This window comes from Rhizophagus irregularis, chromosome 7, assembly GCF_026210795.1.
Source record: "Rhizophagus irregularis chromosome 7, complete sequence".
In the NCBI taxonomy this organism is placed as follows: domain Eukaryota; kingdom Fungi; phylum Glomeromycota; class Glomeromycetes; order Glomerales; family Glomeraceae; genus Rhizophagus; species Rhizophagus irregularis.
This window is the reverse complement of record NC_089435.1, coordinates 4868156-4892137: the sequence shown is the minus strand read 5'-3', so window position 1 is coordinate 4892137 and position 23982 is coordinate 4868156. Positions and strand designations below refer to the sequence as shown.

Here is a 23982-nt window from a genome sequence, read left to right as displayed (position 1 = left end):
TTTTTATGAATTTGAAAATCAAACTATTTATCCAGCATTTAATTTAATTGAAAAAATCTTACTCGTGTTGGTCAATTTTCCTATATCTGATATGTTTGTTATATTGATTTTTTTAAAAAAAATAATAATTTTGTAAATATATTTAATATAATAAAAAAATTTGGGGGGAAGAAAAAGAATAAAGAAAGGAAATCAGTTTGAAAAAAAGGGAAATTTCCGAAAAAAAGGAAAATTTTATTAACTGAAATTGGATTAGTTGATTGGAATGCACACGAATCGAATAGTTTTTGACCATAAATAGATCAGGCGGAGGCTTATCACGGGTTTTAATTGTATTTCAAATTACACAATTTAAATTATTTACACAGAGACTATAAATCCAAACGTCAGACAAATTTTTTTAGTTATATAGATTTTTTTTTAATAATAATTTTTTTTTTAAATAATAATTTACTAGTGAATAAAGCTTTACTATTTGGTTTCCGCTTTTAGATGGTTCTTATTATCTTATAACACAATGAATGAATCGAATGGTAGCTCCCCTACTCCCCTGCTAATAAGTCAATTTCTTGTGACACTATTAAATTACACCAAGATGATACAATATGTGGCTATACGTGATATGAATTTTATCGTTATTGCATTTCTAGTTCTAAAGATAATTTGAATTAGCGACTTTAATTGATTATAGACTATAAGATAAACGTTAAAAATGGTGAGTAACAAGAAAAAAATTGATGCTGTTGTTATTTTTAAATAGAAATTTTATTATATTAATAATTCTTATTTCAAAATAGCCTTCTACTTCTCATGAAAAAACTAATACTTCAATAAATCGGCAAAAAAAAGTTGAAGCATTACAAGAATTTGTACATATTTGACCAGAACTTAAAGGAAAAAAAGTATACTTTTTTCCAACATTGGATAAATACTTTGAAGGTATACTTTTATATGATGTGAAAGAAAAAAAAGCATATGTATATAGTATTAAAAATGATCATAAGTATGAAACATTTTCCAAATGGATAACTGGATTAAAAAAACAAGGATTATTTAAAGGATATAAATCAGCTCTTACAACTATTTTTTTAGAATCCAATCCTACTAGTATACCGATTGCATCAATTTTATGTAAATCTAATTATACGCCATACTGAAAAACTTCTAATTGCGCAGATATTCAAAATATTTTTTTATTAATTCAAAAAGAAATTTTACCAGGTGGAAAATTTATAGGAACCATTGTACAAGAAATTAATAAAGGTCTTGAACTTCACTTTTTTAATAAAAAAAAAAAATCAGAAAAGATGATGATAATTTTTGCTAAAGGTGCTTTATTTAGTTACGAAGTTTGGGTATTTAATAAAATATTACCAGAAGTAGATCTTCCATTTCCAATTAAAGCAATGAAAAGAACTCTTAATGAAATCAAACATATTTTTTTTCTTAAAGTTTATTATAGACAAAGTACCATTGGTAAATATAAATTTATAATTTGAAGTATTTATATTTTTATTTATTATTTACTTATTATTAATTTAAAATTCAAGGTTTTGAAAATATAGTTTGTATTAGAGGAAATCAATTAGTTAGCAATACACAAGAGCATGCTGTTTTGGCTATTTTGGAGAATAAAGGTCAATCAGATGAAGTATATCGACATATAAATTGCATGCTTGTAGTAAAAAATAGTAATGTATGTGAAAATTGTTAAAAGGTGCATAAAATAATACAACAAATTCATAGAAGATTTTTATCTGGTGTAAATTCTGTGAAAACTATACATGCTTCTAAAGAAATTCTTATAAAAAAAATTAATCATCAATGCAAAATAATTCAAGAACAAAATTTAACTATTACAAATATAAGAACTTGCTTACAGAAGAAGATAGAAGAAGAAGGAGGCGAAATCTCTGATGAGATGGAAAAAATTGCTTATACAGCTACTGAAAATGTTACCAGTAAAAACATAGATATTTCAAATTTTCATCCTATTTTTCAAGAACTAATTTGTATTCAAAGTGAAAAACCAAATGGAGTAAGATACCATCCAATGTAAGATTAATTAATTAAGTAATGACTTTATTTTATTTCACAAAAAAAACTAATTTTTTTTATAGGTTTTTACGTTGGGCAATATCTGTATATAGTAGATCTGGAAATGCTGCCTATAATGCAATGAAAACAATAATGCGTTTACCATCAATTTCTACCCTTAAAAGTTATATAAATGAAAGTGAACAGCATTCAGGATGGCAAGATAAAATTGCTTCTCAAATGTTAGAAAGTTTAACAACAAACAAAATTTGGGGATATGGACGAGTAGGATTTTTTTCACATGATTCCTTTAAAATTCAAAAAGGTATTGAATTTTATTTATTTTATTTTTAATTTTACATATAAATAAATTAATTAATAATTTAATTTAAAAAGGTCTTCTTTGGAGTCAACGTGAAAACTGTTATGTTGGATATTTAGATTTTGAAAATGAAATGCAGGATTATCAATCATTTGCCTTGCAGTGTCAATGTGAAATATCAGGAGAAAATAATTCATTATCTAATACTATATCTGAAAAGCAAAAGCAAAAGAATGAACTTGCAACTCAGGTTCATCAAATTGTTTGGCACTCAACAACACATAACTTTGCCTTTCCAATTGCTTATTATGGTATTAATATATTAACAGCACATAATTTAAATACTTTAATATTCAACCTTGCAGCAAAATTAGAATGTATTGGCATACATACATATGGTTCAATTTGTGATGGTGCAGGAGAAAATAGAACTCATATAAAGAGTTTTGATTGGTATGCATCAACCTGGTCTTCTGGTGATTTGGTAGAAATTAATTTTGATAAAACTAAAAAATCATTTTATGCAGCAGAAATCATAGGTAGTAATTCTGAAAGATCAAAATTTATTGTACGTCAGCTTAATCATAATAATTCTGAAATAATTACAATTGATCGAGCTTATATTCATCCACCAATGCCTTTAAAATTAGAATGGAATGTTAATAAGTTATGTGAATTTAAAAATCCAGATGATAATCAATGGTATTTAGGAAAAATTATTGAATTTTGATCTGATTGAAATAACATTATCTGTAGAAATTGTAGAAGGAATATATGCAAAAAGAAGATGGAAAGTTTTTAGTTATCATGTTAGTAAATTTCTTAGACCTATTTATAATAATCCTATTACTGGGGAAGAGACGAAGAGTGGTTCTTTATTAGTGATTCAATACACGTTTTTAAAAAACTTAGAAATAATCTATCAAAGAGTCACACTGGTAAAAAAAATGCTAGAGAAATAATGATTAATGGAAAGGAAATTAGTTGGAAACATATAAAAGGTGTTTATGAATATACAAATCAACATGCAACAGCAAAAGCTACAAAACTTACAAAGCGACATATATAGCTTACTTCATGGAGTAAAATGCGTGTTGACCTTGCTGAACATACATTATCAAAAGAAGTTGAAGATGCATTAGCATCTATCAATAAATTTAAAAATATATCAGAAGGAACAAGAGTAAGTTATTATTAAAGAATATTATTTATTTATATTTGAGGTATTATTAATTCCAATTTTTTTTTTTAAGGAATTTATTAAATATGCATGAAAATATCGCCAGATTATGCATAGTAAAATCAATTTTTGCTCTATAGAAGATCCGCGTGTTAATACTTTAAAAGAAATTCATAATTGGTTTATATATAGGAATAAACAAAAGACAGGACATATGGAATGGATCTCACCACAATGTCAATTTGATTTGATTTTATCAATTGATGGTTTTCTTGGACTATTAGAATTTATTTTGAAAAAATATCCTGGTTCAATAGTTCAGTCACGATGTATTTCACAAGATATACTTGAAGGTCTTTTTGGTGTAATTCGTGAACTTGGAGGAGATTCTTCCACACAAACACTAAAATCATATGGACATACTTTAAATAAATATCAAATTACAGCATTAGTTTCATCTGAAATAAAAAGCATTAATTATGGAATAGCTAATAATACTACTGGTATTGGTATTAATTCTTTAACAAGAAGGTATATACAGTATTTTCAATTTTTTAATTATAAATAAAATTTAATTAAATGTTTTTTATTTAATTTTTAGAGATTACCGAAAAGAAAAAAATTACATAATGAAGAAAACAAAGAAAATGAAAATGATCTTTCTCAAAAATACAATATGCGATTGTTACAATTATCATCATTTTCTTGTACTATCTTTAAAAATCTTTTTACTGATAATTTAACTATGGGAAGATTTACATTTCCGTTAAAGTCCTTTAATGATAATGTTGATTATGAAAATCTTAGAATTTATCAGCTTCAAATTGAATGACAAAATCTTATTGAAGTTATACTTTATTTGGATTCTATTAATGAATTATTACAATTGTGGAAAGATAATATTAAAAAAATTGCTTGTGAATCTGTTCCAAAGAAAATAGGGGTTCAATGGTTAACTATTTGGAATTCTACCTTTGAACTCCGTTTGAATAACTATCAATGTTCTGGTAGCTGGTATCAGGAATTTTTGGCAAAAACTAAATTGCATGATTCTTCAGTCTTAAGGCTTATTGTATATTTACTTTTGCAAAATGTAATTAAATATACATTCAAAAAAAGCGATGAAAAAAATCCAACTAACTTTGCTGCAGACTGTAATATAACGCCAAAGAATATTATTATTTTGGAACCAGCTGAAGCATCAAAATTTTCCTATATCGTTGGATGGATTATTTATAAATTAACTAAAAATGATCACGTAACAAAATCACACTTCCAGTTTAAAGATATTTGTACCTATCTTGAAATTTTCAATTCGAAACAAGTAATCTATGAGAAGGATGTTTGATCTCAAATAACAAATGTGATTCCTGGACAAAAATTCCTAGCATCACGAAGTTGATCAAATGTTAGACTTGTATTCATCAAACACAAATTATTTAATAAATGCTTAAATTTTGTATTTACTGAATGCTTAATGTTTTATGAATACCTATTTGTATTTAAAATAAGTATTTAGTTATCATTATAATAGATTACAAATTAAATATTTATCATTAAATACTTTATAATTGCTGCTTTAACAAAATGCTTAAAAAATATTTTAGATTAATACTTATTAATTGCTATGAAAAAAAATACCAATTAAGCATTTGAATTTATCATTAAAAAGGTATAAAATATGAGCATTTAAATTTTATTATTTTTTATATTAAGCCTTAGAGGCTTTTCATAAGTACCTTTAGTATAATAATATAAACTTTGACTTAGTGCTCTAAACAGGTCAGGTGATTTCAGGTGACCTGATCAGGTTGACCTGAAATATCCATGATCTAGTACCAGGTCGGGTTAAAGTTTCAACCCTGGTTTATGGCATTTTTTCATATTTATTTATGAAAAAAAACGCCATTCCGGCATTTTTTCACTTTATTTATGAAAAATGCCGGTTTATGGCATTTTTTTCATATTCATTTATGAAAAAACACCATTCTGGCATTTTTTCACTTTATTTATGAAAAATGCCGACTTATGGCATTTTTTTTATATTCATTTATAAAAAAAATGCTAATCCGGCGTTTTTTCACTTTTATTTATGAAAAATGCCGGTTTATGGCATTTTTTACATATTTATTTATGAAAAAACGCCATTTTGGCGGTTTTCACTTCTTTTTATGAAAAATGCTGACTTATGGCATTTTTTTTTATATTCATTTATAAAAAAAATGCCATTTCGGCGTTTTTTCACATTTTTTAATGAAAAATGCCAGGCTGTGGCATTTTTTCATAATTATTTATGAAAAAAAACGCCATTCTGGCGTTTTTTCACTTCTATTTATGAAAAATGCCGGCTTATGGCATTTTCATTATTTTTTTGAAAAAAAAAACGCCATTCCAGCATTTTTTAACTTTATTTATTAAAAATGCCAGTTTATGGCATTTTTTTCACTTTTTATTTATGAAAAATGCCAGTTTGTGGCATTTTTTCATTATTTTTTATGAAAAAAAGCCAATCGGCGTTTTTCACTTTTATTTATGAAAAATTACCCATCCTGAAAAAATCAGGTTTGGTCAAACAGGTAGATCAGGTTAGTGCAGTTCGATACAGGTCACCTGACCTGATTCGACCGAAAAAAAGTTTCAGGTCAAGTTGGAGTTCTAATTACTTTGTTAAATTAGTGTTACAGGTACCACGTGATATAGATTATCAAATTGATAATTTTTATAAGCTTATCTATCGGGATTTACATTACATTTCCTTTTCCCATTTTCCTTCCCTTCGTTCTTTTTTTTTTGTTCTTTTTTTTATTCTCTCCATTTCCATTTCCTTCAATCTTTTTCTTCTTCAAATTCGTTCTTTCCTCTTTTTCATCCTTTCCCTCTTCTGTTTAAAAAAAAAGTTAAAATCACCTACAAAAAAAATCTAAAATTCTTTTTTAGACGGTTATTTCAGTCTCATTGGACACAACATTTCCGGTAAACTATTTTTTTTCTTCAATTATATTTATTTTAACGAGCTAGTTTCTAATGGCTCATTTTTTTGATTTTTTTTAGACAGTTTGTTCTTTTTTTGTATATTTAGATGCGTGGAAATTCAGTTTCATTTTTTTTTTTAGACGGTCTTTTGGTTTCTTTTGACATGTAAGTTTTCGGTATATTTTTTTATTTTCTTTAATTTAACTACTCTGACGAACTGTATTAACAGTTCACTTTTTTTTCTTTTTTAGAGCTCTTCAAATTTTTGTCACATTCCTTTTATTAAAATAATTGATGATGGCTTAGGAATTCGGTAAGTCTTAATTTTTTTTTACTAAATTTTTTATTTTTAACGAACTATACTAATAGTTCGTTTCTTTTTCTTTTTTAGGCAGATCTTTCTAGTTTCTGAAGTTTAGATGGCTTGGATTTGAGTACTTGAATTTGGTAAGAGAGGGGCTATTTTTTATAATTCTTTAATGAAATGTTTACTAACGTTTCATTTATCTTTCTCTTTTTAGACAGCTTCTTTTTCTTCAAGTCTTTGTACGCGCAGATTATTGTATATATTTTGTTTTGTTTTTGTTTTTTAAACATCTTTATTATAACGAAATGTTAACCTAACAATTTCGTTTTTTATTTTTTTAGGCAGGTCTTCGGCTCTTTGGACATGACATTTCGGTAAGTAATTTATTTCTTTTATTTTATTATTTATTTTAATGAAATGTTTATTAACGTTTTGTCTTATTTCTTTTTTTTAGTCAGCTTTTTCAAACCTTTTTTGACGCAGATTCGTAAGTTTTTTTCAATTTATCTTATTTTTTTCTTTTATTTATTTTAGCGAAACGTTTACTAACGTTTCATTATTTTCTTTTTTTAGACGGATCTTGAATTCCGGTAAGAAATCAAAAAAAAATTTTTAATTTTATTTATTTAACAAACTGTCTAACATTTCGTTATCTTCCTTTTTTTAGATGGCATGCTCTTCGGACCTGGATGGCATGCATTATTTGAATGAAATCATTTCGTTACAATCCACGACTAAAAACAATGAAAATCAAGATGGGATAATAGAAAACACGTTGGATTAGGTGAGCTATTTTTTCGCTATTATTTGTTTTAACGAAACGAATGAAATGTATTCTAATATTTCGTTCTTTCTTTTTTTAGATGGGCCTGGACACGCGAGATTTTGGTAATTGTTTTTCTTTAAAAAATTTTTTTTAACAAAACGTTTGCTAACGTTTTGGTTTCTCTTTTTTCTTTTTTTTAGGTGACCGGTTCTCTGGTTCTCTATTGGTAATTTTAATAAAGATATGGATAATAAACATAATAATACACTTGAAAATGAAAAACAGGTCCTAATAGTAATACATCAAAAAAATAGATAGCTACATTGTTTTCAATGGGTTTTTTTATTTTTTATTTTTATGAAACGTTTATTAACATTTCATTATTATTTTTTTTAGGCGGATCTTGGATTCTGGTTCTCCGGGTCTGAACATGTTGGATTTAGGTAATTCAATTTCGGTAAGTATTGGAGTTTCTTTGATTTATTTCTTTTAACGAAACATCTTACTAACATTTGATTTTTATCTTTTTTTTTTCTAGATGACCAGATGACCAGATGACCAGATCTTTGGAAGCGTAGAATTTTGGTAAGAGGAATCTGAAGTATTTTTTTTGACTAGTTTTATTTATTTAATTTCATTCTCTTTTTTATTAGACAACCTGGTCTCTGGATGCATGAAAATTCGTTAAATAATTGGAAATCTTTTAATTTTAAATGGCAGGGAGGGTCTTTGGAAGTGTTGAAAAATTTAATTAGTTGTAATATAAAAATATATCATATGTAATATAACAGAACAATATGTATAAATATAATAATAAAATTGAATAGTAAAATAATAATAAATATCAATATTAAAATAGCATAATATACTATTATTTATTATATAATTAATTTAAGTATTTTAATTATACTAATTTCTAATGCAAATTTAATACATAATATTATTATTCAATTAGCAATAAAAAAATAATGCTTATCGAATACAAGCTGCGTTGAAACTTGTTTAATAAGCGCTTAAATTAAATATTCTTAAAGCATTTAATAAACGGTTGGTAAATGCTTAGTTTAACTTCGTGATGAGAGTTTATGTATAAAATGGAATCATTAATTCTTTTAAATATGAAGAATTTGGGCCAAATATCCTCCAATATATACATAATAGTTTGTTTTGCAACTTACCATTGTTTCAATCTTTCAACTCACTTTTAGATTTTGCTAGTCAGCAACTTTTGACTCATAAAACAAAAGATGAAAATCAAGAATCAAAAGATGAAAGTCAAGAACTAAAAGATGATGTAAGAGTTTTTCTTTATGAACGTATTATTTCCATCTACATGAAAAGCAGACAAAAATCATGGCGAAAGTTTAATGATCTTATTCCTGAAAAAGGAACTTCAAGTCTTTGTGAGAATTTGAAGGCATTTTACAATGATACACAAACCCTCCCAAAAAGTGAAAATAAATTTTCTTCGATAAAGAAAGCCAATATTCCACAAGATCTTTTACTTGGTTTAGTACAGCTTCGAATTTGAGCACAGCTGGATGGTGCTGAAAAAGCATTTTCAAAGATAATTCAAGTATCAGAATTACAGTGGTTACTTTGGGTATTTGGAAATAATATTAATGCTAAAATTAAACAAAAAAAAAATTTGATACCTTTAATTTTTGATCATCTCAAAAAAGAAACTCAATTTTGTGAAGAGGCTATGTTAAAAAGACAAATGTTTACATCATAAACTATAATTTTGTTGGAAAATAGACAAAAACATGTAGAGAAATTATTTTGATAAAAATAATAAAGTTTACTGTTCACTTTCAAACGTAATGATTGAAATAAATGTTACCTATATATTATTTTAAAAAAGAAAGCGAACTTTAAAAAGCTACAGTAGACCAATTTTAATAAAAATTGCACCATCCATTAGAGCTCAAGTTGTTGACCTTAACTTTTAAAATCAGCTACTCTTTTATATGCGCATATCAAAAAAATAAAAAAAAACTAAAAATTTTGCACGATTTAATATAGTTTTTTTTGTGTAACTGATTTTATTAAGACTTCAGTTCAAATTTATAATCCGTTAGTTTGTGTAACCTAAGTTGGCCCCTATCTATTCCCTAGGGATTACTGCTCCAATATTTTATTTTTTTATTATGATTAATGAATTAGTATTTATTTACTTGTATTGTTTCGTTATTTTGAGTTAATATTTATTTTGAATAAATTACTTTAAAATTAAACATATAAACTTTAAATCCACGTATACACTTTATTTTCGTGATAAATGTAATACGAATTACTGTTACTATCACGTGACTTTGATGCAGATCGATAGTAGGGTGTCCAGGATTTGACGTCGTGATGGCCCAAAAATCAGGCGTGAAAAATCACAAAAATCGTGAAAATCGTGATCCATAATTTCAGCCAGAATTACCATAATTCCGATTATGAAAACTTTTTAATAATTTATATTCTATACAAATTTTATTTATTTATTTACAATTAAGTAATAAATTTATACATTTATATTATTCATAAATCATCAATTCATTATTATAATCATCATTATTACTAAGATTAAAATAAAGAAAATTAAGCATTTGAATATTTTCTTCTTTAAGCGCTACTCTTCTATCTGATAAAATGCTTTTATAACTAGAAAAACTACGTTCAATATTTACACCACAACCATATATATATTAAAGCCAGTGAACTAAGTTCTGGTAATATATGTCTTTTTACCTCGCCAATACAAATCCAAATCATCAAACTCTTCAATAGATTCATTAAGTCCACAGTAAATAACCCATTCTTGTATTAAAGTATCAGTAGGAAGATAAAATTCTTTGATAATTCTATAATTTTCCATATTATGATTAGATGAATTAGATTGAATAAATCTTGGATCAAAACATTGTATTGCTTTGAAAAATAATAAAGCTGGATGATGAGATATATGTTTCTCACATTTTTCATTTGCCAATATAAAAGCTCTAGAAAATAATGAAACAAAAGATGCAATATCTTAATTTTCTTCGTTTAATAATTGGAATATTTCATTTGAAATTGGAGGATTCCTGGTTCCTAATGATAAAAAAGCTTGAAGAGATACTATTCGTGAATAAACAAATGGAGCTATAGCCTTGTTTCTTATTTTAAAGAATTCCAAATCATTGATTAATCTAAATAAATAAAGTATTATATTAGTAATATTATTATAAAATTATTAAATCCATTAAATTCACTTACCTTTTGCTATTACATATTCCAAAACATTATAAATTGTTTTTTCTTACATTCATTTGGTGAAATTAATTCGTAACCTTTTAAATTATTAATTACATTACTATACCGATAACGTGGTTTCAATAAATTCGTATATTTATCTTCTATTGTAATATCATTTAATATTGAAAAAATTTTTGGGGTAATATTACTTGATCTTAAATTTCCAACAAAACGTCGTTGTTTAAATTGCCAAAAAGTTAAAAAAATAATCTCCTTTTAATGTAGTTAGTTGATCTAGAAACATTAATTTATATTTTCTTAATTGTTTCAAATATTTTATATAAACTTTTGGTGTAATTATATTTATAATTAATTCATGCCCACCTATTATTTTATTCAAATTGGAAATATCCAATTTATCTAATTCTATTGAAACATTATTTTCCTTCATTAAAAAAATATTATTTATAATAAAATTATTTTTAAATAAACGTTAGCTTCGCTATACTAACATATATATAAAATTATCTGACTTTTTCATCCAAATTTGGACTTATGGTTAAATTAAATGCAAAATCTAATCCATAAAAATGCATTAACTAATCCATAAAAACGCACAATTTTTCACAATTTTTCATCATTCTTCATTTTAAGATATGATTGTCAATGATCTAATGCATTCCAGGATATGATCATCATTTTGGCACAAAAAAATCTATCGAATTATTTGATATGAGGGTTAATTAATTGTTGATCACAAACATCGTAACAATTTATTTCTTATTGGATCATCTTTTTTGCACAGCGTATTTTCAAGCCAAAAAATTAATTTAATTATTTGGGTAACGTTTTAGCATTATTGAATCATTATCTTATGATTTTATGCAACACATATGGAAATTGTGCTAATAAATTTGCATAGGGTATGTGGGTGTGCATTAATTATATTGTTGTGAAAAATAAATACTTGAATATTATAATCCGTTCTATGCAACCATGTTTTTGCTAAGTGTAATGCTAAAAATTTAAATACCGTAAAATTCTTTTTTTAAAAAGTGAATAAATATTTTTTCTTAAATATTAATATTATTCATTTCTACTATTAAATAAATTACGATTATGTCAAGAAATCCTTTGGTTTATTTCATATTATGGATATTACTTCAAGCATTGGTTAAAGTAAATTGTCAAATGACGCCCTTTAAACCAAATGTATATAGTCGTCATACTGCTACACTCATTGATAATAAATTATATATTTTGGATGGATATGATTTAAACAAAAAACAAATAAATGAATTTTTTTACCTTGATGTTTCTGTACCATTTAATACTCAAGAATTATCATGGCAAGATTTATCAAATATTAATATGGTTCCACCTCATTCTTCTGCAATATCAGTTAAAGGTGGTCCAAATAATGATACACTATTTTTATACAGAGGACTCACAACTGATCAAACAATGGCATTGGTATATGCATTTGATTCACAAAGTGTTGTGTGAAGTATTCCAAAAATAGCTGGAGTTAATGCAATTAGAAAATGGAGTTTAACAGGCATTATTAATAACGACGGAAGGATGTATTTATGGGGTGGAGGTGAAATGCTTATTACTAGTCGAAATCAAAAAAATCAGACATATGGAAAATCAGCTAAAAATCAGACCAAAATCGACTGACATTACAAATCAGCACATCTGATTGATGCCAATCGGACAATTTAATGAAAATCCAGAAAAAAATCATCATATTTGATTGACGGCTGATAAATGCTAGTTGAAATCAAAAAAAAAATCAGACAAATGGCAAATCAACCTAAAATTTGCCCAATATTCAAATATGAACTTCCAATTTATGGAAAATTGACAATTCAATAAAAATTCAATAAAAATTTGATAAAAATCCAGAAAAAAATCATTATATTTGATTGACGGCTGATTGATGCTGGTTGAAATAAAAAAAAAAATCAGACAAAATGACAAATCAACCTAAAATTTACCCAATATTCAAATATGTACTTCCAATTTATGGAAAATTGACAATTCAATAAAAATTCAATAAAAATTTGATAAAAATTTGGCAAAAAATCATTATATTTGATTGACGGCTGATTGATGTTGGTTGAAATCAAAAAAAAAATCAGACAAAATGACAAATCAACCTAAAATTTACCCAATATTTAAATATGTACTTCCGATTTATGGAAAATTGACAATTCAATAAAAATTCAATAAAAATTTGATAAAAATTTGGCAAAAAATCATTATATTTGATTGACGGTGATTGATGCTGGTTGAAATCAAAAAAAAATCAGACAAAATGACAAATCAACCTAAAATTTACCCAATATTCAAATATGTACTTCCGATTTATGGAAAATTGATAATTCAATAAAAATTCAATAAAAATTCAATAAAAATTCGGCAAAAAATCATTATATTTGATTGACGGCTGATTGATACAAAAAAAGTCATCAAAATTAACTTTTGAAAAACATGATTTGTCATTAAAATTCAGAAATTCGGAAAAATCAACACAAAATTTATAGTCAATTACTCAATTTATTATAAATTTATGTCTAAAACTTATAAGTTTATAATTGGTATTTTCTACTAATTGGATTTACGGCTAAATACTCTCTTGCATTTTGCCGGTTTGAGATTTGGTAACTTACTGGTACAAATCTACCTAAAATATGATGCACAGGTATTATACAATCACGACTTATTGGATAAAATTCGGTATTCCACAACTCAACATTACAAATTTCATTACTGCTGAAATAGTATCGAATATTGGTTGAATTTGCGTGTTTATACTAACGAATGTATGCTAGAAAATGTTTGACAGGACCATCCGGAAAGTCTACTACGTGAGTAAAATAATACTGAATTTGACCTGGGTAGGTGTCAACATCTTCATCATCCGTAATAAATTTCGCTAAGACGTACGAACTTTTTACATGTCTTAACGATAATGACGATCCAAAGACTTCTGAACCAATCCGACACCTTCCGAATTGGTTAATTTTGACCCTAATTATTATATCGTTATCTAAACCTTCTACAAGAGGCCTCCGAAATCCAAATGATTCGTAAATCGCATTGTAATATTCGACCATTAAATTTAACATTTCACTTGAAAGTAGTATATTATGAGATACCGGCTTAAGAAATTCACCTGGGAAGCCTTCTTTGCCAGACATCTGTGAATCTTTAATATTTTGTGAATTCAGCCAAAATCGATGCATCTCATCTGACGAAAATTCATCAGTAACTGAAAGGGACCCGATAGTACGCTGACTGTTTAGCAATTCAAGACCTTTTACTTCGATACCTGAACTTATGATATTTTCGATTTGTTTATCAAACATTAATCGACGCATAAGTTCAGACTCAATTTTCCTGTTGCTGTTTGGTAACGAACCTAAAAGTGCGAAATCAATAAATTATAAGCTAATATTGAAATCGTTAAAATCGTTAAAAAATCATTAACGGATATTTACCTAAAATACCGTTCATATGTTCGAAAGAGAAACACCAGAACGCATATAATGGTCCATAATCAGATGAGCAATCACGCAAATGCAGAGAAAGATGAAGATTCAGTGTGATCTTATTTCTGCCGTGGTGATTCTCAATGAGCTTGACTATTTCGATAAGACTTCTATGGGCTTCATCCACCAAATTAGATTCTAGAATCCGATTTACCAAAATCGAACAAACTCTGACAAAATGATTCAGGATTCTTCTATCTACGTCTGAAAGGTGTTCCCAAAGTGATACAGTTGAATAAATTGTAAAGAATATTTGCCACTGATTGGCCGTAAAATTGGTGAATCCCTCTCCACTATGAATTTTTCCTGGAATTCGACCTAAATCGGATGGTATCTGAAACTCGTCCATCTTTTTCTGAATTTTGTTCAAAGAATTTGGTGTCAAAATACCCCTATCGATCCAAATTCGTTTTACTATCCACTTCGCAATGCCCAGAAATAAGCAATGCATTGGATCGACTGTAATAAATCTAATAGAGTCGAAATATGATAGATGCAACAATTCGGACTATCTAACGCCAGTTTCTTTGACGAAGCGCTTTCTAGCAGTGTCTGAGTTGCATCTTCGCCAACCTAATGCGTTTTGCCGGTGCTCATTCGAATCTCAAGCAGAATACCCTACATTAAGGTTGCCTGCCGAAACTAAAAAGGAAATTCCGAAAGGTTTCGGCCAATCAAATCAAATGCCGAAAATGCCGAAATTAGGCCGAAACTCGGTCTTAATTTTGGCCAAAATTAAAATTCGGCCGAAATTATGATATTGTGTCACGTGACGTTACACAAATATCCAAAAAAGGAAATTTTGTTTCCCAGTAAAATCGGAGAAATGTGTCGCACAAATGTTACACAAATTTCCATAAAAGGAAATTTACATGTCGATCATTATTCCGGCCAGAATTATAGTATTAATGTTGGCCAATAATTTCGGCCAAATTTCGGCCTTTCAGTAAAAGTTTCGGCATTGTATAATTTCGGCAAATTTACTTTTAATTGCCTAAATTTTCGGTTTTAAAAAAGTTTCGGCCTTGGCCTAAACTACTTGATTTCGGCAAGCAACCTTACCTTACATCATCCATTCCAGCAAAATTATGCTGCCCATTTTCATAATTTGCTTTTTTCTCACACCTGTGACATGAAACTAAGGCAGAAACATGACCGCAAATTTTTCTTGCAGCGGGAATGTCACATGATACTAAGATTAAAGCGCCACGAACTCTCTTTCCATTTTCGCATTCATAAGTACGATTTAGTGTTAACCCAACCTAGAGTGTTTCCAATTTGTTAACTATTGGTGCTAAATAGTGGTTCACTTTATGTAGGCTGACCTCCTTTGGCCCAGGTAAAATGCCGAGAGTCAATAAATTTTCACGTCTAAATCGAATATCGCGTGGCAAATTGCATATAGCGGCGTATATGACACTGATACTATAAATGGTACTATCATATGGCTGAAACCAATCAAGATTCAGCATAAAGCCAAGATGAGAATCGGCCACTTCACTTCTGAAAAAATTTGGCGAATCTTCATTGTCCGATTCTTTAAAATTCTTCCACACTTGCCCATCATATATATCGGTCAAAATATTATCAAAATTCGACCGATTAGCCCAATGTCAGAGAGAATTTTCAAACCCAGACCGACAAAACATAGTGGCAAGTTCTTGATTGATTCCAGCAAACGGATACATTAAATTAGGTCGTATTATTGTTCAATTTGTCGATGTGCTAATTTTTTCAGATAATGCCGTATTGCAAAGACGTAATTTGTGAACTGAAGAATTGGGAAATTCTATGTGTTGACATTTCATTATAGCAGGATTGTCCTCTTGTTTGAAATCTACCACTTCCTCTTTTTTATATAATTTGTGACATTTCGGACAAGGTACAAAACTATGAAATTGGTCATTTAATCCAAGCTTCTTTCTTGTTAAGTAAAGCGAATCTGGGAAATCATTAAAATCGTCACTACTGAACTCGCACAGGGCCAATTTCATAAATTTTATTAGAGTCTCAGTAGCTGTCTTTGCGATATTAAATCTTGTTCGAAAGTTCATTATCCAAAGTAAAATCCATAAAAATCGATCATAATTCGATTCTAAATATGGTGGGTTTTGAAATGGTTCATAACTAGGTGGTGAATAGTCTTCAAAAATTTCAGAAATTCCAGAAATTGGATCATTATCTGATTCACTGCCTATAGACAATGTATCACTGTAGATATCTTCCTCTGTAGTATATTCGGATGATGATGAATCTTCTGGATCTTCTGAAATTTCTGGATGATTTGTATACTTTCTTGCACGTTGTCGAGGTAAGAAGTTAAATTCGACATCTTGATGTTCATCATCAACATCATCTTGATTACTGTTATCTGATTTTTCCGATTCTTGTCTAATAGATTCATCAATCATTCGTCCAGCTGAAGCGGGTATTGATGTTTCACCTATTTCAAGTTGACGAACTTGAGACAAAATTGTACCTTGCGAATCTTGGTATTCTTAATGTCTAGAATCGTGAATTTCTTTTGTGCGAGAATCCACCAAGTTGCCATCACAATCAGGACAATTACAAACTACTAGTTTTCTTTTATTACTTGTTGGTCCAGCAGAAGATACTATTTCTTCGTTTATTATACCAGAAATTGATCTATTTCTACGAGTAGAAGATGGCTGATTTGAAGGTGATTCTTCATCATCAAGATCGTCAAGTATACTAGAGACTGACCTTTTTCTGCTCATTTGTTTAGTATTTAAATAAGTTTAATAAGTTTGGCAAAATCCAAATTTGTAAAAAGGCCGATTTTTATAAAATTTGAAATAACACAAAATTTGTATAATTTGTATGTATAATTAATGTAATCCTGGCTTCTATAATTATTTCAATAATTTTTTAGGATTTAATATTTTTTTTTCGCAAATTTGGCAATTTTATATAATAAATTTGCGAATTTTCTAATTAATATACTTTTAAAAATTGCAATATGATTTAAGCTTATTTTACAATAAAAAGCTTATTATTAAAATAAAAAGCTTATTTTATTTTAAAATAACTTTTATTTACAAGATAATCACTTTATCATCCCTTTATCATTTTCGGATGCCAAACAAACCTTATCAAAAGAAACTGTAAATTTTAGCGAAAGTTGAAAAGTAACAATTTTGTATTAATCGAAGTGGTATTGCTATAATAACAATATATTTTCAATTTTACTGCAAATTTTGACAAAGTATAACTTGCCGCATTAAAGTATATCAAATTTTAACGCAGTAGAATGCTAACAATTTTTGTAATTTTAATTTATTTGTCTTTTTAATTATGATTTATAATTGATTTTTCAATCGAGAAATCAACGCAGGACACTAACGATTTTCTTATTAATTAATTGATTTGTCTTTTTAATTATGATTTATAGTTGATTTTTCAATCGAGAAATCAACGCAATAGGACGCTAATGATTTTCTTATTAATTAATTTATTTGATTTTTTAATTATGATTTATAGTTGATTTTTCAATTGAGAATTCAACGCAGTAGGACGCTAAAAATTTTCGTAATTTTAATTTATTTGTCTTTTTTAATTATGATTTATAGTCGATTTTTCAATCGAGAAATCAACGCAGTAGAACGCTAACGATTTTCGTAATTTTAATTTATTTGTCTTTTTTAATTATGATTTATAATTGATTTTTCAATCAAAAAATCAACGCAGGATGCTAACGATTTTCTTATTAATTAATTTATTTGATTTTTTAATTATAATTTATAGTTGATTTTTCAATTAAGAATTCAACGCAGTAGAACGCTAACGATTTTTGTAATTTTAATTTATTTGTCTTTTTTAATTATGATTTATAGTTGATTTTTCAATTGAGAAATCAACGCAGTAGGACGCTAACAATTTTCGTAATTTTAATTTATTTGTCTTTTTTAATTATAATTTATAATTGATTTTTCAATCGAGAAATCAACGCAGTAGAACGCTAACGATTTTCGTAATTTTAATTTATTTGTCTTTTTTAATTATGATTTATAATTGATTTTTCAATCGAGAAATCAACGCAGGATGCTAACGATTTTCTTATTAATTAATTGATTTGTCTTTTTTAATTATGATTTATAGTTGATTTTTCAATCGAGAAATCAACGCAATAGGACGTTAACGATTTTCGTAATTTTAATTTATTTGTCTTTTTTAATTATGATTTATAGTTGATTTTCCAATTGAGAATTCAACGCAGTAGGACGCTAACGATTTTCTTATTAATTAATTTATTTGATTTTTTAATTATGATTTATAGTTGATTTTCCTTGAGAAATCAACGCAGTAGAACGCTAACGATTTTCTTATTAATTAATTGATTTGTCTTTTTTAATTATGATTTATAGTTGATTTTTCAATCGAGAAATCAACGCAGTAGAACGCTAACGATTTTCTTATTAATTAATTGATGATTTTTAAATTTATAAATAGGACGATATGACGATATTGAACCCGCTTCGATTTTTTAAACGAATATTGAGTGAATATAAAATGTCAAATAATAGCAATAATAAAAAAAACAATAAAAAAAATAACAAACAAAAGCAACAGAGGTTTCAAGAAGAAACACCTGACAAAGGATCTAATCGTCAACGGAGAAGAACGGAAAAAGAAAGTAATCCGAATGAGACAAGTGACAAGACCAATAAGTCAACTAGCAAATCGTCACCCACCAAGTCAAACAAACAAAAGCAGCAAAGGTTTCAAGAAGAAACACCTGACAAAGGATCTAATCGTCAACGGGGAAGAACGGAAGAAGAAAGTAATCCGAATGAGACGAGTGACAAAACCAATAAGTCGACTAGCAAATCGTCACTCACCAAGTCAAACAAACAAAAGCAGCAAAGGTTTCAAGAAGAAACACCGAGCGAAGAATCTAATTGTCAACGGGGAAGAGCGGAAGAAGAAAGTGATCCGAATGAAAGACCAATAAGTCGACTAGCAAATCGTCACCCACCAAGTCAAACAAACAAAAGCAGCAAAGGTTTCAAGAAGAAATACCTGACGAAGGATCTAATCGTCAACGGGGAAGAACGGAAGAAGAAAGTAATCCGAATGAGACGATTGACAAAACCAATAAGTCGACTAGCAAATCGTCACCCATCAAGTCGATCCTCAAATCTGCAAAGTCGACTAAGCTGACTCAAGAAGAGTCTGACGATGAGGTTATAGAAATTGAACCGCCAAATATTCCTAAAGGTAATTGAATTTTGGAAAATTGCTGATTGACATGTACGATAATTAATAATTTTTATAGATCAACAAGAGATGTTATCGGAAATGAAAAAATGATATGGGAATATTCGAATTCCACAAAAATTCGTATTAGTGGTTAAAGACGATCAAGGTAATGAAAGGATGATCGATGACGATGATACTGATTTAGAAGCAGGTACGATTTTGACTTCATTCGTATAAATTCAGAATTATTTGTAAAAAAATATTACTATTAATAAAATTCTTTATTTAGAAAATCTAAAATTAAAGAAACAAATTGAAGAAGTACAAGTAGAGAATGCAAAGCTTCAATGCGAAAATAACCGATTATTCGACGAAAATCGTTTTTTGACTCGAATAAATGAGGCCTTTGCAGACGAGAATGATGATCTACGCGAAAGCTTAAACAGGTATTCGAGAATCTGTCTGCCTAAAGCCATTCATAGGCAGACGGATCTCGAACAGCCGGCAAAATGTCAAAAAAGAATTAAGACAAAAAAGTCCAAGCAATACGAGAAAGAATCAGAGGAAGAACGGTTTAGTTCTAACAATAATGATGAGTACGACGAAAAAGAAGCTAGGGTATATTAATTTTATTTGTCTGATTCAGTTATTTAAAATTGCAGTATTGAGTAATTAAGTACCGGTTATCATTATTTGATTGTTATATTTAGGCTGAAATGAAGTCTATTTTGAAAACCATCGATGAAACTCGAGGACTAGATTACAATGAAACGTTCAATAGCGTGAAAAATCTCAAGATTCGTCGTAAGCTAGTCCCTGAATTGCGTTCAGCCCTTGCTCCGTATTTTCCCGCTTCGAATAAGCAACTTACAAAATAGTTAGGTTGTCTCCACAAGTCTCGTCGTTCTCATCAAAGATTAATGGATAGGGGAAAAGCCAATGAAAATAAACACCGGGTGCACTCAAACAATCGAGTACACGACGTTAGTAATGATTTATAATTATTATGCTGAATTTTATTCCAATTATGTATTGAATTTTATTCAAATTATAACGTATTTTAGAAGAAAATCCGCCGAATTAAGGCGGCAAAGAGATTATATAGTTTTGACGATGAACGGATAACAAAATATGATAAGCGTAGATTACTAAAGATGTTATCCAATCGCTTATTTCATTCTTCAGAAATAAGTGAGACAGACGAAGAAGACCCAACAAAGTTCATAATCGCTATTTACGACTATTCGTGGAGATCTGATGAGGTTAGAACTTCTGAATCTTGATTTTTCAGACGAATTGCTGGATTTAATTTTTATATTTTATTGTTTCTTCAGCTTAAAAATTTGCTACAAAATGTACTCAATATACACTCGTCAAATAAGTCGGAATGGTTTTATATTGTACAACAACAAGATTTAATATTCGATACTGATATTGATCAGGATTTAATCACTGAATATGATGAAAAAGAAGAAGAAGTTAGTAGAGGGACAACACCAGCAACTGGCAACACTACCGAAAATGATGAAGACCATAACAAGGAAGGAGAAGAAAAACCATCAAAATCAACGGTCAGCAACAATCATAATAATTCAGATTCTGATTTACATATGGATGATGCGCAATGAACGAATCTGAATTAATTTGGTAGAAAACTTTCTTTTTTTCGTCAAAAATCTATATATATATGTAATTAATATTCCAAATTATTAGTATTAGAATTTTCCATAATTCAAAATAAATTTGTCTTAATTCAGAAAAAAATTAATTACAATTCGAAATAAATTTACTGCAAATTTACCGCAATTCAGAATAAAATTTACTGCAAATATACCATAATTCAGAATAAAATTTACTGCAATTCAGACGCAATTCAGAATAAAATTAACCGCAATTCATTAAATTTTTACCGCAATTCAGAATAAATTTACCGCAATTCAGAATAGAAAATTTACTGCAATTCAGATTAAAATTTACTGCAATTCAAAATAAAATTTACCGCAATTCAGAATAAATTTACCGCAATTCAGAATAGAAAATTTACCGCAATTCAGAATAAAATTTACCGCAATTCAGAATAAAATTTACTGCAATTCAGATTAAAATTTACTGCAATTCAGATTAAAATTTATCGCAATTTATCAAAATTTATCATAATTCAGAATAAATTCACTGCAATTCGGTAAATTTATGAATATATTTTTTTAAACAATTCGGATCAAAAATACTAAGCAATTCAGATACAATTTGGATATTCTGATCAGCGTTGATCGGCCTGCCAATCGGAACTTTGCCTAAATTAATAAATCGGCCATCTTTATCACCAAATTCAGCCTAAAATCGGACATCCAATTTCTAGCCGATTTGGACTATTTCGACCAGTGTATTTTAGATACAATAAATCTTAACTGGGGTAAAGGAAGTATAATTAATGCACCAACTCCGAGAGATAGATATGGTGCCACTTTATTACCCAATAATAAGATTATTTATATAGGTAAGAGAGTAATTTCTATGTTATATATTTATTTAAATATGTTTTGTTATTTTATTAATGAACGCTTATTGTTTAGGTGGTAGGAATGGTAATGAAATTATATTTGATACAAAATCATTAAATATTGGTCAAGGTACCGCTTTAACATTAAGTGAGGTAAATTTTGTAATGTATAAATTTTTTTAATAATCAATTAATTAAGATAAAGTTATTTATTTAGGTTTATATATATGATACGATCAATGACAATTGGGAAACAAAAGTAAATTATATAAATTATTATTATATAAATATATTAAAAATTGTGTAATAAATAACATTATTGCTAAAATTAGGTAACGTCAGGAAAAATCCCTTCTAATAGAGGCGCTTTTACCACTATTCTAGGTATGTAATCAAATGAGAAGTCTACGATTATTATTAAAAGATTAATATTAGTAGTCAGTAATGGTAAATTTCCATTATATTTTAACAGGTTTAGATGGTAAAAGAATCATAATTTTTGGAGGATATTTTATAAATCCTGGATATTTAGATACTACACTTTACGTATTAGATTTAGCTAATTATAATTGGTACATTCCAAAAATTTCTGGGAAAATCCCAAGACCTAGAGTTTTTCATAAAGCAGATGTAATTGGAAAATATATGGTTGTATCATTTGGTAAATATAATACTCCTTACTATTACTTAAGCAAATTAACTAGTTTTAACAAAAACAATTTGATTTAATAGGAGTTGGTTATGATAAAACAGTTGAAAGTGATATATTATTGCTTGATATTAGTAATAATGAGGAATATATATGGACAACGATATTTGATCCAAAAATGCCATCGCCACCACCACCAATACCACCATCAACACTGCCACCATTACCACCACCTTCACTAGTACCTTCTCCTTCACCTTCATCTTCACTTTCTTCTTCATCACCACCAAATAATTCAGGCAATATAGCTGGTATAGTTGTTGGATCTTTATTGAGTAGCATTTTATTATCAGTTGGAAGTTTCTTGATATATAAATGGAATAAAAATAAACAAAAAACTATTCATGAAAATGATAATAATAATGATTACAGTCAAGAAGAAAAGGAGCTCCCTATCATAAGGAATATTCATAATTATGAACAAGATATCAATAGTAATGAGCAAGAAGCTACTATTCAAATTAACCAAATATCTAGAAATAAAAGTATATCCAACTATGAACCAATAATAATTCCACCTCCAATAATTAATAAGAATAACTATCATAAGCAAGAAATTATTCTAGCACCTGAAAATGAAAATACAACCAACCATGAACCAATAATCATTCCAGTCAATGATTGTCATCATGGGCAAGAAATTATGCAAACGCTCCAAAATGAAAATACTAGTGATCACGAACCATTCGAACCAACAATTCCAGCTCCTGCAATAGTTAATACTAATAATTTTAATTATGGGCAAGAAGTAATTTCAACATCTAATCCTAATAATAATAGGATATCATCACAACTTTTAAAAGAAGAAATTCTTCAAGCCATTAAACAAGAAATTGGCCAAAATTTGAAAAATGAAATTCTTCAAGCTGTTAGAGAGGAGAATTTTAATAACAAAAAATAATACAAGATTAAATTAATAGTTAATTGTTATTTTATTATATTTAATGATAAATATGAAAATAATATAATGATGAAATAAATTTTTTTCTTTAAATATATAATGTACCAAATATGTGTAAATCTTTTAACGAAAATATTTACTATATGCTTATATCTCACATTATTATCGATCTGCAGTCGACTGAAATCTCCAAATACGTATGATACTATCCAAAATATATATTATTATATATTTTTTTTTTTAACGAAGTGCAACTTTATTTAGAAATCACCCAATCCAAATGAT

General features: G+C 27.9%; 7 protein-coding genes across 7 annotated transcripts; all 7 read left to right on the top strand.

Moving 5' to 3' along the window:
- Positions 1–1307: 1307 nt before the first annotated feature.
- Positions 1308–3089, top strand: OCT59_027808 (uncharacterized protein; the record flags this gene model as incomplete). The annotated part of the gene is made up of 5 exons (XM_025323962.2): positions 1308–1476; positions 1551–1651; positions 1718–2055; positions 2121–2362; positions 2434–3089. 5 exons carry the CDS (start codon positions 1308–1310, stop codon positions 3087–3089), a joined length of 1506 nt encoding a protein of 501 aa, XP_025188726.2.
- Positions 3090–3446: 357 nt separating this feature from the next.
- OCT59_027807 (uncharacterized protein) lies at positions 3447–4371 on the top strand (the record flags this gene model as incomplete). Its single annotated transcript, XM_066137236.1, has 3 exons — positions 3447–3542; positions 3646–4070; positions 4155–4371. 3 exons carry the CDS (start codon positions 3447–3449, stop codon positions 4369–4371), a joined length of 738 nt encoding a protein of 245 aa, XP_065993643.1.
- Positions 4372–6618: 2247 nt separating this feature from the next.
- Positions 6619–7530, top strand: OCT59_027806 (uncharacterized protein; the record flags this gene model as incomplete). The annotated part of the gene is made up of 8 exons (XM_066137235.1): positions 6619–6677; positions 6764–6779; positions 6927–6959; positions 7034–7074; positions 7161–7193; positions 7274–7306; positions 7393–7409; positions 7487–7530. The coding sequence occupies 8 exons, from the start codon at positions 6619–6621 to the stop codon at positions 7528–7530; spliced, it is 276 nt and encodes a 91-aa protein (XP_065993642.1).
- A 152-nt stretch (positions 7531–7682) lies between these two features.
- On the top strand, positions 7683–9116 carry OCT59_027805 (uncharacterized protein; the record flags this gene model as incomplete). Its single annotated transcript, XM_066137234.1, has 6 exons — positions 7683–7707; positions 7786–7811; positions 7982–8028; positions 8164–8170; positions 8239–8246; positions 8747–9116. The coding sequence occupies 6 exons, from the start codon at positions 7683–7685 to the stop codon at positions 9114–9116; spliced, it is 483 nt and encodes a 160-aa protein (XP_065993641.1).
- Positions 9117–11929: 2813 nt separating this feature from the next.
- On the top strand, positions 11930–12316 carry OCT59_027804 (uncharacterized protein; the record flags this gene model as incomplete). Its single annotated transcript, XM_025323960.1, has 1 exon — positions 11930–12316. One exon carries the CDS (start codon positions 11930–11932, stop codon positions 12314–12316), a length of 387 nt encoding a protein of 128 aa, XP_025188724.1.
- A 6581-nt stretch (positions 12317–18897) lies between these two features.
- On the top strand, positions 18898–21215 carry OCT59_027803 (uncharacterized protein; the record flags this gene model as incomplete). The annotated part of the gene is made up of 8 exons (XM_066137232.1): positions 18898–19452; positions 19536–19605; positions 19736–19798; positions 19877–20205; positions 20298–20391; positions 20470–20570; positions 20652–20849; positions 20922–21215. 8 exons carry the CDS (start codon positions 18898–18900, stop codon positions 21213–21215), a joined length of 1704 nt encoding a protein of 567 aa, XP_065993640.1.
- Positions 21216–22141: 926 nt separating this feature from the next.
- On the top strand, positions 22142–23697 carry OCT59_027802 (uncharacterized protein; the record flags this gene model as incomplete). The annotated part of the gene is made up of 5 exons (XM_066137231.1): positions 22142–22240; positions 22305–22346; positions 22420–22471; positions 22560–22748; positions 22820–23697. The coding sequence occupies 5 exons, from the start codon at positions 22142–22144 to the stop codon at positions 23695–23697; spliced, it is 1260 nt and encodes a 419-aa protein (XP_065993639.1).
- Between the last annotated feature and the right edge of the window lie 285 nt (positions 23698–23982).